The sequence below is a fragment of the Adiantum capillus-veneris genome, chromosome 8 (assembly GCF_014529385.1).
Source record: "Adiantum capillus-veneris isolate H3 chromosome 8, ASM1452938v2, whole genome shotgun sequence".
Lineage (NCBI taxonomy): Eukaryota > Viridiplantae > Streptophyta > Polypodiopsida > Polypodiales > Pteridaceae > Adiantum > Adiantum capillus-veneris.
The window spans coordinates 40,804,518-40,823,761 of NC_140938.1; the positions used below are offsets into that span (position 1 = coordinate 40,804,518).

Below are 19,244 nucleotides of genomic sequence, written 5' to 3' on the forward strand. Positions count from 1 at the left end.
ATTCTGCTGTCATGACTTTATGAAATGGAATTCCCGATAATATGATATTGATTAGTTCTTGACTTGTTTAAGTGCAGGAACTGATAGACGAAATGACTGCGGCATTTTGGTATGAATAATCTCGATAGACATGGTTGCAATAGGGATTAGTCAATCGGGCATCTATGAGGTCCAAAGTGGATCTAGATGCGATTGCTAATTGCATTGTCGATAAATCATGGTCTAAGATCCGAATGAATTTTGAATGTGATTTGTCATGTGATGTCCTGTGATGTCAAGTGATGTTCTGTGATGTCATGTGATGTGACTGTCGATTGGTACGTGTGCTAGATGTGTGTTCCTAGTGCGTTGATACTAACAGTTAGTGTCTGCTAAGACAATTTATGGCCTCTGTCTGTTTTGCAGGCGTAATCGAGAGCGATTACAATGCTTTCAAGAGGGGGGTATGTCACAAACTGGTGACGTGGCTGCCTTGTACGCACATAGATATCATCCCTTGGCTGGCCGAATTGGGGACCCCGCTGGCTGTTGACGTGGCACCACAGACCCGGAAAATGCGGCGCTGTGCTGACGTGGCATGTACGGATCCCCGTGATTTACGGCGGATTTTCTGGTTGATTGTACGGAATGTCTACAACAGCTTTTGGACCTGTTTTGGCTACGCAAGGCTGGCGAAAAAGCTACGCAAGCGTGCTTTAATTTTATTAAGCTAGCTTGTGAGAGAACTCGATTTATTTCTTGTATGCTTTTTATGGCCAGCTTTTGGGACAGCTCTGCTTTTGGCATCCCTTATAAACCTTTAAATAAGTGGGCAGGCCTCCCACTTCTCAGAGCATCTGGACGCAGAGTCTGAGAGTGAGAGCCTCCCACTTGCTTGTACTTTGAGTTGCAGATTAATACAAAAAGAAATACCGATAGGGGCGCCAGTCTTTGGGGCCAACATCTCTAGGCACGGAACTCCGCCGGGCCAGTGTCGAATCAATTGTGAACCGTGAATTGTTTGAAGTGATTTCTTGTGGTGTTGCGGTAGATTCTTGACTTGGAGTGTCCAAGTCTGTTACACCACACTTCTTCTCAGAGGCCCTTCCAGTGCAGACTGTTGAATCTGGCTTTCCCCTCATCTTGGATTACCATACCTAATGACAGGACACCATCCGGTGGTGGTCCGTGCGGTCTATCGGTGATGCTGCAGCTTACGATAGCTTCTACAGTGTAGACTATTTAGTCTAGCTTTCCTTGATTCGCAGGAGTTTGCGATGCAGATTGCTACATTTGGCCTTCTTGGAGTTTTTCATAGCTTAACCACCTGGCCACATTAGGTTGCAGGTTCATGCATTGACAGGCTTCCGTGCATTTTCATGACGGTTCCTGGGCTTCTTCATTTTCTCCAGATGGTTTGACTACAGACACCACATATCCTATTAGGCAGGACACTTGCAGGTCTATTGGCACTTCTTTCACGACTGTTTTCACACTCAGTTCGGGACCTTCACGCAGTATCTTCACCCTGTATCGGTGGAGTACAACAATTTGCTACATTGCTCGTGACGGCATCACACATGGAGATTTCTTGGCGGTCGGAACACCCAGATTGCTGCTACGCTCATGGAGTTTGCCGGAGTATTGTCCTTCAATGGACATCGCAGCAGACATCTTCATCCTTTGCCTCACATCTTCGGCTTCATAGGGCATACTTGTACGGGTAGTATGTCTCCGGGCTGGCCACCCATAGTCTAGGTTGCTCTTGGTCCGCCGCCCGAGTTTGGGGCTGGCCGCCCACTTTTGTCCGTGCAGCCACATATATTTCCATGTATCATTTTTCTGTTGGGTCGTGGGGATTTTTATCAGGCCTTGCCCTACCTCCCCTTGGGCACCTATTTATAGGGCCAGGGGTACCCACTTCCACATCTCACATCTCACAGAGATCACACATCTGATCATTGTACAGGTCTTCTACTCATGGTAGTCATGGGGGGTTGATCGCCCCCTCTTCACCATCTCTAGCGTTTGTGTCTACTATCTCTCTCTCTTTCCTCTCTCACGCTTCCGCACACGCGCACTCTCACAGTTTTTGTCAGTTGAACTCGAATGGCGACTGGTTTGCCAATAACAAGACGTACTGCAATTTTGGCTTTCTTGGCAGGAGGCTGCTCTGGAGTTTTATCACCTTTACGGAGAGAGAGATAGGAGGTGTGTTGTCGAGGGCTATCTTGAGAAGATTTGAGCGGGATCTAACCATGGCAATTCACCTATTACCTGTGTTTCCAATGCACCTCAGAGATATGCTACTCATACAGAAAACAAGAAATCTTGCAACACCTATGAGAGCGGGGTTGAGAGCAAACCAAGAGATGCATCCTACACAGCAAGCCACACCTCCAAAAGGCTTTTGGATCTTTAACGAGTGGCTATTTGGCTCATATGGAGTCATTCCAACCACTATACACATCTACTCCTATATCCAAAACTTGTCAAATTCAAAGATGATCATCTCAACTTTTTGATTAGAGGCCAAATTTGAAAGTGAGATAACTCCCAAAATTTAGTGTAAATATCGCTAACTATGGTCTTGTCATGTGTGGGTTTTGTCCAAGATTTTGATTTTTTTTTTAAATGGGGTGAGTAAGGGCCGTTGGAACCAACGCTTTTGAGGGTTTTTTTTTTTTTTTTGTGGGGTTTGAAAAATTGGCTGTATGCAACGTTGGCAATTGAAAAAAAGAGAGGGAGAATGACAACGAGTGTGGGTGTGTGTGTAGTTGGTATGAGGTGTGAATGTATGTGTGTACTTCCATGCGATTTATCTTTCAAATTTGGTTCTATGCTTGCTATGTGTGTGCCTATGATTTCTCTCTCTAAGGTTTCGACATGCACCCGTAGTGCTTTGCATTAACTTCTTGTGGCTCTGAAGGCATTTGTGTCGAATCATTCGTACAATACAAAAAACACTGCTTCTATATTGGGTGATAACTGTGCTTGCCATGCAGCCTTTGCCTGCACAATTGGCCCCTTCCACCAACAGGCTCGCTGCTGCCCGCCTCGCACCTGACTTTACCTGCTCCAATGATAGCTGCATTTCGCGGCAGTTATCATTGGAGCGTCCCCCCCCCCCGGCCACGCCCCCTCTTGTGGACGTGCGGCTGCTCGTCCACCTGTTTTGTTTTCCCCCCTTCCCTTTGTTTCTTGATTTTGTGGGCAGGAGTTTTCTTTGTGTTTTTTTCCGTTACCTGCATGTGCCCTATTTTTGTATGCCTGCAATTTCTCTTTTTGTTTGTGTTTCTACCAAAAGAAGATGCCATCTTGAGCACTAGTTGCCTCATAGAAATTTGAACTGTAGTCCACACTACATCCAAGAAACCCTATTTATGAACTATGAACACATCACGTCCTAGATGCTTCTACACAATGAACTTTGGTACACATCTTGTCCATAGTCCCACCAACAACAATGAATTGTTTGCAACACATCTACAGTGTTTTGTATACGCCATGTTGGCTCCTCGCTAGATACAATGTGTTTTGAACTCGGATACACGGGTCTAAGCAGCGAGGACTTGAACTTTGAAGCATTGTTTCAAATCAAGTATTGGGAGCACTACTTGCCGCTCTCTACTGCTCACATGGCTCTGTGGCTGAAGCATGTTGCGGCATCTGCCACTGAACTAGAAGGCTGAAACTTTTGCTAGTGTGGTTTGCACCACACTAACAGACTTGGTCGAGTACTTGGTGGAATTATTCTCATTGTTGTCCTCATCATGCTGGCCTTTGCCTTCGTCCTTTTGAGAGCTCTTGTGGCTTGCCTCTGCCCTTGGATGTACAATCTTGAGAGAAATGACCGCTTCCTGGCTTTGGGGCTTCTTTTTAGTTTCCGATGTAGCATGTGCTGATTCACCACTTTTCAAAACTCGAACCTTGCCTTGGGAGAGTAAGATGGCTTCCTCCTCAAAGCGAAAAGAGTTGAGATCATGAAAATCTAGCTTTTCCTTTGTGATGAGCAAATGTAACGCCTTTGCAACCATCTTGTACTCCTCAGGCAACTTCATAAGTACCAAGGTAGCTAGCTGAGTACTAGTTGATGCATGTTCCATAGCCTGGAGTTGATCATGGATGACCTTTGCCTTCATAAAAAATGATGTATGAAAATTCGGGCTTCAAACTTGATGGAAAATAACTGTTCAAGAAGGGTGACCACTCGCATCATAGAGTCTCAATCAAACATATCTGCGAGCTTTGACCACATCTCACTGGAACTTTTCAAAGTCGGACATGGCCTTCGCATTCCTTGCATCCCATTCATCGCATGTTTGAAGAAACTCGTCATCGTGAAGTCGAGCCCTCCTATTGTTGCTATACCGCACTGGTCTTGTCCGTGCTGTCGACAATGCTGCACCTTGACCTCGAGATGGCTCTCCCATGTGTATGAACACCAACGACAAACTTACGAGAGACAACTATGCTCTTTGGAAATTGATCGTGCGGTTGTGGTTTCTATACAAAGGCTTGTGATACACGGGAAGAACTTTTGAGATCAGGGAAAAACTGAAGGGTTGGCCCGATTGGAAATAACCTTCTTTAAGTTCTCTCCATGCTCTTGCTCCACGTGATTGTGCTCACTGATTCCAAGGCGCTGCAAAGCTCAAACTCCCCTTTTCCTTTGTGTGTGTCTCCCACGATCAGGAGCCAACTTGCTCTAATACCATGTCAAAGTAGATGATGAGAGAGAAATGAAATGAAATGTTATATTAATGTCTTCAAAAGGCCAAAGTGACCTATGAGACCAGAAAGTTACAATGTGGTGGATCTGATATAAAGTCAGAGTAACAGGATGACAAAATGACAGAATGACAAAATGACAAAATAAAATACTATGGAATCCTAAATTGCTAGGTGTGAACTAAGCAGCTAAACAGCTAGCTGGGATAGCTAGATCACAGGAGATCCAACACCGGTCGCTGGCGGATCTCATCAATCTCCTCCACGGTCAGTAGTCTGACCGGCGTCGTGCATGTCGAGCCAAAGTGATCCGAATCCTCTGATGTAGCCTCTGTCGATGCTGTGTAGTCCTCTGCAGTCGTGGGCGTCTGGATCTCCCCAGCTCGTCGCTCGGTCGATTAGTGTGCCTCTGGTGTAAGGCGACGAGCTCTGCTGTGGTAGTAACTCCTCTGGGTGTCTAGTGGCAGCTCTAAAGAAGTCTGTGATCGGTCTCTGAGACTGGCTAGCCTCTTCTCATCGGGCTCTCTCTGTGTCTGCGCAGCTCGAGCAAAAACAAACCCAGGCATCTCTGATCCTCGTACCGCACGACTCTAGAGAATGGTCCAAAGCCCTCTCTGGACAAGCAATGGAAGCGGCCTCGTATCTCATAGTAGATGGGGCAGTGGCATGTGTAGTGCAACTCTGTCTCAGGCTCGATGTCACATAGGGGGCATGTCCTGGCCTCTGCTGGTACTCCGCTGTATCTCCAAGTCTCGATCCGCAACTGGTGTGAAGATGTGCGTATCTGGCCAATAGCACATCGTATCCCATGAGACAAGTGGGTGTCCATGTATCTGGGCCTCGTCACAAAACCATCCTTCGTAAGCTGGAGGAGATGCTCTATGTAGAAAGTCATCTTCGTGCCCAGCTCTTGTGCTGGCTGTATCCATGTCCTCTCGGTGTCTAGTTGAGTCAAGTCCTGGCGAATGAGCCTGGTGATCTCGGACTGTGTAAGAGTCAGAGAGGGCGCATCCAGTGAGTACTGGAAGGGAGGCAATCTGTCTATGCTGAACCCATGCGCCTGAAACCATGATGTCATCTCCCCATACCAACATGCTGTATCTCCCTGCATGGCTAACTGTCGAGAGGACTCAAGTGCAAGGCGTGCATATTTGTCTCTGGGAAGTTCCCACATGCGGTGTATGAAGGAGACAGATCTGGTGAGCGCCTCAACCACTAGTGGGGGGGCAGCTAGCTCTGATCGTACAATAGCAGGTGGTACTGAAGCCTTGGCTCGAATGAGCCGCGAGATCATAGAGACCAGAGGCTTCTCCATGTCCCCCCATCCATCACTGCGGCTTGTCCTCCCGTGATGATCCAGTGAAGGTCCCGAAATCTCAGCTCCATAAAGCAATGCAAAAGCCACCAAAGTGTCAAAGAGCCAGAGCTTCGTCCGAGGCTCTTGAAACTGAACCTATGAACACATCCTTTCCAATCTACCCAATGCTGCATGGGTCTGCTCAATCTAGTCTCTGCTTCCCTCCTCAATGAAAATGCTGGCCTACGAAAAACCACTCCAAGGTAAGTGTAAGCATCTGTATACTCCACCTTCTCCTGGCCGTATGTGAATGCGGGCACTGACCTCCTGATCCACTATGGGGTTGTATTAAATACCATGACCTTGGTTTTACCAAGGTTGACGGACAAACCACTTTCCTGGGCAAACCTATGCAAAGCATCCAAGTGACGTTGCATCCCCTCCGGAGAGTCGGAGATCAACACAATATCATCAGCATATAACATTAGTGGAATCCATGTCCCTGCCAGCTGTGCACCTCTATCACCATCTCTCTCAATGTAGTCAGAAACCTCATCCACATACATACCAAATAGAGTAGGAGAGAGCGGGCAGCCCTGCTTCACTCCAATAGTGGAGTAAACCGGTGTGGATAGACCCTCTGGGGTGTGTAAATGCCCCACTACTGACTTGTATAATGCCATGACCCCCAAATGAGCTCTGTGGGTACTCCCATCTGCTATAATCTGCGCATCAATCTAGCTCTGGGCACTTTGTCAAATGCTTTGCGGAAATCCACAAAGCTATAATAGATCTGTCTCCCAAGCGATCTGCCCTCCTCAATGATGGCTCAGAGTGTCAAGATATGGTCAAGAGTAGAAAAACCCCTCCTGAAACCTGCCTGCCTGGCTGCGCGTATCCCCTCCCTCTCTGCCCATCTACTCGGCTGCTGCTTAAGAATAGATGCGTACAACCGTGCCAATGTGTGTCCAATCATGATAGTGCGATAATTCCCAGGCTCCATAGGGTCTCCCGACTTGAAGATAGGTGCAATAGTAGATAGGCTCCAAGTATCAGCCAAGCCCTCACACGGCACGGTTAAACATAACTGCTAGAAGCTCTGCTAGTAAATCTCTGGCATGCGTGAAATGCTTAGCCACTAAGCCATCATGATCATATGCTCTCCCAGTCCTCATCCTATCAATGGCCTTTCTCACCATCTTAGCGGCACAGGTGTGTGGGCATGGCTTGGGGGGGTCGGGAAGGGGGGGTTGCTCAGGAACTGTGTATAGAGATGATGCATACTGGCTCCAGGCCTCTGTAGAAGTGATGGTAGGGGGGGGGGGGAGTGCTCATGAAAGAGCCACCATGCCTCACGTGAGTCCTGACTTAAGAATAGCTGGTATAGATCCTGCTCTAGGCGAGCCAAAAAAATGCCCTCTTCTTCCGCCGCACTAGGCGTTAGAAGTCAATCTGTGACTGTCTGTGAGTGATGTCCCCCAAAAGCACCTGCCTCTGAAGTCTAGCTTTAGTGTCCCGGCATCCCTCATCATACCAACTGTTCTGGGGCATGCTCCCCGAACGGCGTCTTTGCTCAGGCTGGGTATGTGGGTCACTGCTCTGCTGCATTATGTAGTGTCTATGTCAATATAGTAGTAAGCTCCTCCAGAGGTCGCCCTGGCTCCTCTGTGTACAGGCGTTTGTAGATCCCATGATCCCATCTATGTATACAGAGTCCGTCTCCCGCGTGAAGGTGTAGCGAGTAGGGGCTGCTGCCCGTAGCCTGTGTGCTACACTAAATTGAAAAGAGATGGTCAACGACACAAGAGCATGGTCCACTGCCACACCAACAGGCCTGGGTCCAACCGTGAGATCTTGGATACTAGAGATGAGGCTTGGCTGTGCCATGACATAATCCACTGTGCTGGCTCCAGGCCTGGGTCCAACCGTGAGATCTTGGATACTAGAGATGAGGCTTGGCTGTGCCATGACATAATCCACTGTGCTGGCTCCATGTCTGTGTGGAAAGCATGTAAAACCCCTGCAGTGGGAAATCTCTGTAGGCCATTCAAGATGGCCAATCCATGTGCAGTCCCCATGTCTATCAAGTGTCGTCTATACTCAGTGTGTTCTGCATCCTGTGATAGTCTGGATAGGCCCGTCTCTTCAACATCCAACTCTCTCAGCATCTCCTCTGAAGTATCATAAAATACTGTCTGATGATGGGCAGTCCTAGCATTGAAATCCCCTAGAATGATGATGTCACCATCTCTAGAGAACTCCCATATGTCATCATCCAAAATAGAGAAGGGGGACTGTCATCTGGGTGGTGCATAAATTGACGTACTCGGGGGAAAGTAGCAAATAGCAATGTAAAGATATCAGCCTGTCTCTGCTCTCAATCTCACCACATGTACCTAGCTTGCTCATCCCTGCGGGCTATATGTATCAATCGTTGCAACTCCTCCCTGAATAACACTGCCACTCCTCTTGAGCCCCGCCCTCTGTGCTCTGATCGTGTCTCCTGTCTACAGGCTGTCTCCCATGTATATCCACTAATGTGAGGCATAGATTGCCCCGGGGCCTGATGTGTCTCAGAGTAGAAGACAATGTCTCTTCCCGTAAAACTATCCTCAAAAGCATCCACATCAAGGCGCATAGATCCATTACAATTCTAGGTGGCAACTTTGAGTGTGGTCCCATAGGTCTCGCACCGTCATGTGGAGCGCCGCTCTACAATCACCACCCGGCCATCTTTGTAGAAGGCCGTCTTTCCCTTCTCCCTTGCCGCTTGAATCTCTGGCATTACCTCTCTCATATGCGTAAGCTGTGAGAATGAGGTCATCTCCAAGGAATATGCCCGTTTTCTTTAGAGTAGGGCGCTTCTTCAAGAAGTCCTTCTTTGCCTCCATGGATGGGAAACGGATGATTAAAGCTCTCCCTTTTGAAGTCTCCCCATTGCCTTGTGTCTTCTTCCCTACCCTCCATGCCTTTGTATGAGTAGCCTCACTACTTATCATGCGGAGAAGTTCTTCGACTTCCCCTTCCACATCATCTCGGTCTTTTAGACCGGTTACTCTTATATGCAAGGCTCTAGTTTTCCTTCGCTGCTCTTCTTCTAGAGTCATGTTGATGATTGCAGGAGTGGGGACGGATGTGGTTTCTTCCCTTTCCCTTTCTTAGCGACTTCTATCCATTTCTCGGCCTCATCCGCCTTCTTCTGCGTCTTCGTGATCACATCCATCCACGAAGACGTCTTTACCACCTTCTGTTTCTCCTCCTCTGTGATCATCCGTACCTGCTCCTTGATGACCTTGATCTCCTCTATCACCGAGGGCTGGAATTCCCCTTCTTCCAGTCCACTGCTTACTCTATCCGCAAGCTCTCGCTTGAGGGCCGTGATCTCTTCTCTAAGTGCTTATGAATCCGCCTTAAGTGCTTGTAGCTTTGCGTGCAAGTCCTCTTTCTCCTTCTTCCATTGCGCGCCTTCATTGAGAAACATTTGAAGAAGGTTGGCCTTCTCTTTCCACCATCCCTCCGTCTCTGCTTTCCATTCTTTCATCTCCCTTTCCATTTGTGTTATCCGCTTGTTTGTAAGCACAAAGGTTGCCTTCGTATGGGGCTTACATATTGGCGAAACGATCATGGCCTCCACTGGTGAAGCGCTCATGGCCTCCATCGGCGATGCGGGTATAGCTCGACGCTCTGGCTCGGCTGAGTCCAGGCGGACAAGTAATAACCACAACCTGAATGTGGGTATATGCACTACCATAGCCCACTGCGGGACACTCAGTCTGCTCTGCCAAATATCCAGAGGCTCAGCCCCCTTTTGGGTTACTCATGATACCTGCACCTGCCAATAGAGTCAAGAGCACGTAGCTCCCACGGAGGGTAGCCTCGCGCTCGCACAACCAAGCAAGCACGCGGCCCCCTTTGCTGGGTCAGCCCACGGCGAGAGCTTTCAATCTGCCAGAGCCCCCATTGGAGCTCCCTGTGTATACCAAACCTGCTGTGCCCTACTGCGTTCGCGATGGGCCTCTGTGTAGCAGCCTAATACAGGCGCCAATGAAAACAGAGGACAGGCCTCCTGCTGCCCCCTGGTCTGCTGTGAATGGTAAGGCCCTTGGCCCCTTTAATGGAATACCCACTGGCAATAAACGACCCCGCAGGGCAACCTGTCTCAGATGTCAACAGTGTAGCGCGCGGCCCCCTGTGAGGGATAACTTGTGACCTGTGCAGCCTCCAAAGAGAGAGATAAATGAAATGAAATGAAATTTTATATTAACGTCTTCAAAAGGCCAAAGTGACCTATGAGACCAGGAAGTTACAACGCGGTGTATCTGATATCAAGGCAGATTAACAAAATAAATTAAATAAAAATAAACTAAATTAGGGATAACAAGATATAAATAATGCGGAATCCTAAACTAAGCAGATAGGTGTGAAAGGCGAAAGGCGTGAAACGTGTGAACTGAGCTATACAATGTGTAGACAATTTGGGAGGGAAGTAGAGATCTATCTGCATAGAGATCCATCTTCATCTGCACTCTGGATGACGAAAAAGTATGGCTCGAATCCTTTGTTGTAGCCTCCTTCGAAACTGTGTAGCTCCTCTTCTCCATCGGGGTCGTCCAGATCTCCCTAGCTCCAATGCACGGTCTATGAGAATGCCAGTAGTGCGGGTAGACCTCTCCACTGTTGGTTGCTCCTCTGTCTGTTCTTCTGGGTGTTCAGTATCTAGTGTAAAGAAATCTGTGATCTGTCTCTGGGGTTGGCTCTCTTCAGCTCTCCTCAGTAAAGTTTCTCTATGCGTGTGTAGCTCAAGTAGATATAGCCCAAGACATCTCTGATCCTCATAACTCATGACCCTAGATAGTGGTCCGAAACCTTCTCTGAATAGACAATGAAAACGGCCTCGTATCTCATAGTACACTGTGCAATGACATATGTAATGTACCTCTGTCTCTGGCTCTAGATGGCATAAGCGGCATATCCTGCTATCTGTTGGTGTCCCTCTGAATCTGCCAGTCTCAATCTCGAGCTGATGTGAGGACGTGCGTATCTGGCCAATGGCACATCGGACACCATGAGAAAGATGCTTGTCCATATAGCTAAGTCGAATCACAAACCCATCCCCTGTGAGGTGGAGAAAATGCTCTCTATAGAAAGCTGTCTTTGTGCCCAACTCTTGTATCGGCTCTATCCATGTCCTCCTTGTGTCCAGCTGAATCAGACCTGACGAATGAGTCTATTAATCTCTACCCGTGTCAAAGACCTCAAGGGTGCCTGTAGAGAGTATTGAAAAGGAGGCAACCTGTCCATGGTGAAACCATGATGCCATCTGTGCATACCAGCATGATGTATCCCCATTAAGAGCTAATTGTCTGGAGGACTCTAGAGCCACCTTGGAATATCTGTCTCTGGTAGTATCCCACAGACTGTGTACAAAAGAGACTGATCTAGTAAGTGCCTCAATCACCATAGGGGGAGCAGCTAATTCCGCTCGAATGATATCATGCGGTACGGAAGCCTTGGCTCTAATCGGCCAAGAGATCATAGATACCAGGGGCTTCTCCATACGTCTCCAACCCTCCTGGCCTACAGAAGGTCCCCAAACCTGCACCCCATATAACATAGTAGAGGCAACCAGAGTATCAAAGAGCCATAACTTTGTCCTAGGTTCCTGGAACTGAACCTGCGAACACATCCTCTCCATTCCTCCCAGAGCCGCACCAGCTCTGGTTAGTCTAGTCTCTGCCGCTCTTCTCAAGGAAAATCTCGGCCCAGTAAAGACTACCCCCAAGTAAGTGTATGCATCTGTATACTACACAATCTCCTGACCATATTTGAAAGTAGGTACTGATCTCCTGACCCATTGCGGTGTGGTGTTAAACACCATAACCTTGGTTTTACCTAGGTTTACACACAATCCACTATCCTTTGCAAAACTGCGTAGTGCATCCAACTGCCGTTGCATACCTTCTGGTGAGTCGGATACCAGCACAATATCATCAGCATATAGCAACAATGGGATCCACGTCCCTGCCAGCTGTGCACCTCTGTCACCCTCTCTGTCGATGTAATCAGACACCTCATCAACATACATACCAAATAGAGTAGGAGACAATGGGCAGCCCTGTTTCACTCCAATAGTAGAGTGAACTAAATCAGATACCCCTTCCGGAGTGTGTACCTGTCCCATCACTGATCTGTACAAAGCCATAATCCCCCAAATCACCTCTATGGGCACCCCCATCTCCTGTAATCTGCGCATCAATCGAGCTCTTGGTACCATGTCAAATGCTTTACGAAAATCCACAAAGCTACAATAGGTCCGTCTCCCATGTGCTCTGCCCTCCTCAATGATGGCCCTGAGTGTCAAAATATGATCAAGAGTGGAGAAACCCCTCCTGAAGCTGGCTTGACCCTTCACTCGTTCACCCTCGCCCTCTGCCCAATTACTCAAGTGTTGCTCCAGGATAGATGCATACAACCATGCCAATGTGTGTCCAACCATAATAGTGCGGTAGTTCCCGGGCTCTGTAGGGTCACCAGCCTTGAAGATGGGCACAATATTAGACAACCTCCAAGTCTCAGGTAATCCCTCACACATGGCATAATAGTGTGTCCAACCATAATAGTGCGGTAGTTCCCGGGCTCTGTAGGGTCCCGGGCTTTGTAGGGTCACCGGCCTTGAAGATGGGCACAATATTAGACAACCTCCAAGTCTCAGGTAATCCCTCACACATGGCACGATTGAACAACACTGCGAGAACCTCATCAGCATATCCCTAGCATGTATTAAGTGCTCCGCTACTAGACCGTCATGATCATATGCCTTCCCGGTCTTCATCCTGTCGATGGCCCTTTGTACCATCTCAGGTGTAAAGAAAGTGCTCGTAGCTGGGCAAGGCTTGGTAGGGTCTGGAAGGGGTTCCTGTCCAGGAACCGTATATAATGAAGTCGCATATTGGCCCCACACCTCAGGTGAAGTAATCACTGGGGGAGGGGAGTGTTCATGGAAGAGTCGCCATGCCTCTCTTGAGTCCCTACTCAAGAACATCTGATACAAGTCTCGCTTCATCTGAGCTAGGTAAGCTCGCTTCTTCCGTCGCATAAGGCGTCGGAAAGCAATCCAAGACTGTCTGTAAGTGATGACTCCTAAAAGAAGATCCCTCAGAAGCTGGGCTCTCATCTCTCTGCACTCCTCATCATACCAACTATTCTGGGGCCGTCGTCTCTTGCCCGGCTGAGTGTGTGGGTATGCCACTGATGCAGCCCCATGCAGTGTCTCAGTCAGTAGAGTGGTGCACTCCTCCATTGAGAGGCATGTACCATTTGTGCCAGCTGTGCCTTCCAATAGACGGTCCTAGATCTCCTCTGAATAAACGAAATTAGTCTCTGGTGTAAATGTATAGCGGGTGTGTGACCTGCCTCCTTATGTTTGGGTTGTACTATACTGAAATTTAACGAATAGTGTCAAGAGAGCATGATCTACTGCTATGCCCATTGGCCTGGCTCCCATTGTGAAATCTTGAATGCAGGGGACAAAGCTCGGTTGTGTCATAACATAATCCATTGTACTGGCCCCATGTCTATGTGGAAAGCATTTGAAACCGGCTGCTCCAGGAAATCGCTGTAAGCCATTAAGTATGGCTAATCCATGTGTAGTCGTCATTTCCATGAGGTATCTCCGATACTCCGTTTGCTCTCTGTCATCTGAGCATCTGTCAAGTCCCAACTCACCCACATCCAGCTCTCTAAGCATCTCATCTGAAGTGTCGTAGAAGACTGTCTGCGAGTTGCCCGTTCGGGCATTGAAGTCCCCTAGGAGAATGATATCACCATCCCTAGAGAACTCCCAAATGTCATCATCTAGGATAGAGAAAGGCGACTGCCCTCTGGATGCGGCATACATTGATGTACTGGGAGGAAAGTAACATATGGCAATATATAGGAATCGACATGTGTCAGCTCTCAGTCTCACCCACATATATCTAGCATGATCATCTCTTCGTACAATATGCAGTAATGGTTGTAGTTCCTCTCTGAATAGCACTGCTACTCCTCCTGAGCCTCTACTCCCATGCTCAGATCTCGCATTTGTCCTGTGAGCTGTTTCCCATCTGTATCCCACCACATGTGGCATTACCTGTCCAGGGGCCTAATGAGTCTCTGAGAAGAACACAATATCCTTGTCTTTGAAACTCTCCTCAAATGCACCCACGTCCAATCTCATAGACCCATTACAATTCCAGGTAGCCATCTTCAATGTGGTCCCATATGTCTCGCACCGTCATGCAGTACGCCGCTCTAAAATCACCACCTGTCCATCTCTGTAGAAGGCTATCTTTCCCTTCTCCCTTGCCGCTGTAATCTCTGGCATTACCTCTCTCATATGTGCGAGCTGTGAGAGAGTCAGGTCATCACCGAGGAAAATACCTGTCTTTTTGAGAGTAGGCCTCTTGCTCAAGAATTCCTTCTTCTCTTCCAATGAGGGGAAGCGTAGTATGAGAGCTCTCCCCTTTGAAGACTCTCCCATGCCATCACTTTTCTTACCTACCCTCCATGCCTTTGTGTGCAAAGGCTTCTCCATCCCATCATGGATGTAAGGCTTGTGACCTCTTTCTCCACATTGTTTATGTCCTTGAGACCGGTCACTCTCACATGCAATGCTCGCATCCGCCTTCTTTGTTCCTCTTCGAGAGTCAATACGTTGATAATCGTCGGTGTACAAGGAGTTTCTTGACCTTTCCCTTTCTTGGCGACCTCAATCCATTTTTCAGCCTCGTCCGCCTTTTTCTGTGTCCTTGTTATCATCTCCGCCCATGAAGATGTCTTTGCCACACTCAGTTTCTCTTCCTTTGTGATCATCCTTACTTGTTCCTTAATTTCCTTGATTTCATCTATTACCGAGGGTTGAAATTCGCCTTCCTCTAGTCCATTGCTTACGCTATCAGCAGAGAGAGAGAGAGAGAGAGAGAGAGAGAGAGAGAGAGAAATGAAATGTTATATTAACATCTTCAAAAGGCCATAGTGACCTATGAGACCAAAAAGTTACAAGGTGGTGGATCTGATACAAAGTCAGAGTAACAAAATAATCTAACAACAGTACAAAACAAAGATATATACTATGGGATCCTAGATTGGTCGATGTGAGCTAAGCAAAAAACTAAGCAACAATGGGCGGCTTGTTGGGGGAGAGAGAGAGAGAGAGAGAGAGAGAGAGAGAGAGAGAGAGAGAGAGAGAGAGAGAGAGATTTTCTGAACCAACAAACTCAGTAAGAATTAGATGGTTATTACAATGGGGGTTGGGGTTCCTTGTCTGACCTAGTTCTCATGTCAAATTAATTAAAAAAAACCTAAAATTAAAAAGTTAATTAATAAAATGAGATGCAGAACTTTAATATCTTCTCTTGGAGTCTCATCATCCTCGGAAGACTATATTGAGGCGAATCTTCCTCGTGATTGACTGTTCTGCTTTTGAAGATGGCTATGCAGCTTCTCTTCGGGTAGTCTTCAGTCTTGCTTTTGTGAAGATTTTAGTGTGAGTGAGTTTTGGTGATATCTCTTTCTCTGCAGCTTATTCTCTCGATTCCAAGATCTTCAGTATGGGCAAAGCATAATAGTGCAGATGGTGGTCTGCCTTTCTCGCATCGGGAAAGATTTCAGAGTTTTAAGCAAAAGAAAGAAAATAAGAATGAAGAAAAGCACGACTACATTCACCTTTTTGACAAGCACACCAAATTGTAACAAAATTAAGCTCCTCATTGGTTAAGAAGTAGATTTCTTGCAAAGGTTAGCATGCTATGCAATGTTATTGGGAACGGTAGGTTTTGGCCTGTGGGCACTGTAGGCTACAGGGAACGGTCGGAATGGCTGGCCGTCCCAGATCAGCAAGTCTGAATGGTCCGCAACGGGCATGAACAGAAGTGCCTTTGTTTTTCTGTGAGCTTTCCCCTGGGCCTCTTATAAAATGCCCCTCCCCCCCACCCCCTACCTTCACAATGCACACAAGCTATCAAGGCTCAAGCTCTACCCTCTCGAGTCTCAAGTTCTAGCTCTCAAGTCTACAAGGCTACAAGCTCTCTCTCTCTCTCTCTCTCTCTCTACCTCGTCGGATAGATCTTTAATGTCTCTTGGGATAGTTTCCTACGACGTTAAAATACTCTTCTTCTTCTTCTTCTTCTTCTCTCAAGTCTACAAGGCTACAAGCTAAAAATTGCATTATTTGGTGTTTTTTATACCTCCCATTCCGTGCGGTTCCCATTTGGGGCCCCTTGGCCGTTCCCCTGTTCCACGGGGATTCCGTCGCCGTTCCTCTCTGCGTTTGGGGTAATTCTGGCATGCATGTGAGCATGTTCATGCAGGTCCTACTGATGAGCTTTAAGATAATATATTGCTTGGAACATGTACAATGAATCTAAGTTGCATATCTGATACAAGCCAAATGTATGTAGCATTTATGCCTCCATCTGGTTAAGCAAATTAGAAATATCTATATCTTACTATTTGTGGTCACTTTAAGCAGTTTATTTATTTTGGTTATCTTAACAAGTTTCTGGTAAAATGAGCTGGTAATTTTGAGGAGGTTAAGGTTCAAAAGAATTTGCTGGATGATTTTTGTTTCCTTTGTTTGTTCCAAGTATACATTTTCGGCACTTGCATTACAATTGTATATGGCTTCACAGCAATGTAATGCTTTTTAATGCCGTTTCATGCATGCAATGTGTCAAATGTCTCTATCTCCGTTATTGTATGCATCTTCACCATCTGAGTTGATACATGCAGGTACAAGAACACAACCACCCACATGTTCTCATGCTCCAGATTGGGAATACGTTTTGCAAATTGCCAGGTGGACGTTTGAAGCCTGGTGAAGATGGTATAGATTTTGGGCTCCAGCATCATGCTTGCTATTGGATCACAGTGGCAGCTATAAATCTTCCCTTGTTGTACATTTGCAGAAATTGAGGGCTTGAAACGTAAACTTACTAGCAAGCTTGCACCTGCATCTGCCTCTGTTCCACCGGATTGGCAGGTAAGACTTATGATCAAGGTTTGCAGACCCGTAATTGGTGTTGATGATTCAAGTCTTAGGTCCCACAGAAAAATAGTGGCGACCCTCAAGCTTTAGTTACATTTTGTGCTGTATTGGTCATTAAATGTGCCCTTATTCTTAACTTCTGTGATGTTTATTGCAAACAGCTGCAACTATATTTCTTATTATTATAACCATTCTTCAATGCAAGCTGAACTTGTCAATCATTGAATTACGTCAAAGCTGTTCATAAGTGCTTGCATACCTGTCTCTTATGTGAATTATCACGTAATTAGTGTGTTCCTAAGCATGTGAGAAAATCAGGCAAATTTTCAAATTGGACATTAAAGGATACGGCGAGCTGTGCTATTGTTCTCTGCTTTCCTGGTGTCATACTATTTTGTGAGCTGCTTTCTTATTTCAATTAAGAGCGCCCTAACACCCCCCCGCCCCCCCCTTTCCCTTTTCCCCTGTTCCAAATAACAAGATCCATAGGGGAAACGCTAGGCTCCAGAAGCCCTTGTGATCTCAGCCAAAAAGCTCATTCTACTGGAAAATCTGGCTCAAAAGCAATGCATGGGTCCGAGGAAAAGAGCAAGTTTGGCCTTTTCTTCGTGATCTAGAACTGCATTACGTACGCACAAAAAGGTAGCTTTTTTGATGAACCTTCAATTCTCAAGGTCTCCTAGACGTTAAAAAATCTTTCTTTCTTTCTTTTTCTCTCTCTCCCCACTCCTCTGCAAGCTCCACATTTGTTTTAACGTGCACTCTCTCTATGCTTTTGCAGGTTCGTTATTTTCACCACTCCATGCATGTTTTAACGCACACTCTCCAATGTGAGGCCGAAGTCGACCTATGAGACAAAGCAAGTGTACATGTGTGTATGTTTTCCATCTATCGGAAAAGACAAAACAATCCAAGCTGGTACAAAATAAAGAGAAAACCTTGGTATATGATGGGATCTATGGGGGCCGGGGTGTGTGTGTGGATTGATCTCTAGTACTAGGGATGTGTATGTCTGTACGCTTAGGGTAGTACAATCATGCTGATGCATCAAGCTAGCTAGCTCCTTCCTGTGCTAATAGGGGGGTGGAGGATGTGGTACATGGGAGGATCGGGAGCAAGGGCTGCTCGGATGAACACAGCTGAGTGAGCCATCATATGTGCTCGTCTCTCTTCAATAGCATGATGCTCTCAGGTCTGGATCTCCTCGCTCTGTCTTTGGTGGAGTCGTATCGGGTGATACTAGGACGTTGTTTGGCCCCGGCTCATCTCAGCTTGCTGGACAGTCACTCCCCTTGGTGCAGAAGGTGGATCTAGGTCCTGTACATACTACACAATAGAGGGCGGTACTATTTCAATTACCTGTACACAGAGCACTGTGAAGAAAAGAGAACACAGATGCGTCCAACGACTAGAATATCACTGCGCACACGAGACCGACACCCTGTAGGCCCCAAAGACTGGCGCCCCTTTCGGTATTTCTTTATTCAATTGAAAGTAGACTATCCGAACACTTAGATCAAACTCTCGTAAAGCTGTTCAAACCTGGCGAGGGCTGAAAACGCAGGTTTCCAACCTGATTTTGGCAGCATAACGGCGCGAGAACCCCTGCAGGTCAAAAATATCTATCTAGGATGGATTTCTTCGCAATTTAGAAGCTTTCTGGTGAGCTGTAACAAAAATTTGGTGTGCTGTAATTCCCTGTTTTGCCACTGCTAGGTGCCCAAAGCCCTGTCTAAGCATGCCAAGGCCTTCCCGAGGCTCCCCTAGTATTCCCTTGCAGTTTAGGTGCGAAACCCTAAACCTGCAAAAAAAATATATTCTCTGTTTTGGATCGTTTTAAGCGGAGCAAACACGTCTACGCGTGTCCCAAGGGCTCCCGTATGCAATGGGATAGGACCCCTGTAAATTGGACGAGTTTTCACGTGAGAAAACTCTCCAAATTTGCAATCTTTCGCGATGGAACTGTGCTCTTGCCTTGGCAAACGTGTATAAAACCCTCAGAACTGTACATAGTCAATTGAGAAGCCCAACTAGTGGGGCATTACCATATGTGCAACGGGGAGAGAGAGATGCACGAGAGAAAATCATCGCGCTACATGAGACAAAGGAGAAGGCAAGCTTTCCATTAAAGCTGTGAACCTGCACCCACTATTCACACACACTCAGTAGGTCACTTAATTTTCAAAAATTTAGCCTCCTCTCTCATTTGGG

The 19,244-nt window shown here is 46.9% G+C and overlaps 1 protein-coding gene and 1 pseudogene across 1 annotated transcript in view; one reads left to right on the forward strand and one right to left on the reverse strand.

The window, feature by feature from the left end:
- Positions 1-19,244, forward strand: part of LOC147452026 (Cleavage/polyadenylation specificity factor, 25kDa subunit) — a 67,286-nt gene that overhangs the window by 35,655 nt on the left and 12,387 nt on the right. Inside the window, exons 3-4 of the mRNA XM_086517856.1 lie at positions 16,778-16,871; positions 16,954-17,027. Coding sequence (XP_086373982.1) covers positions 16,778-16,871; positions 16,954-17,027 — 168 coding nt within the window. The remainder of the gene's footprint in view (positions 1-16,777; positions 16,872-16,953; positions 17,028-19,244) is intronic.
- On the reverse strand, positions 9,111-9,758 carry LOC147452027 (uncharacterized; annotated as a pseudogene).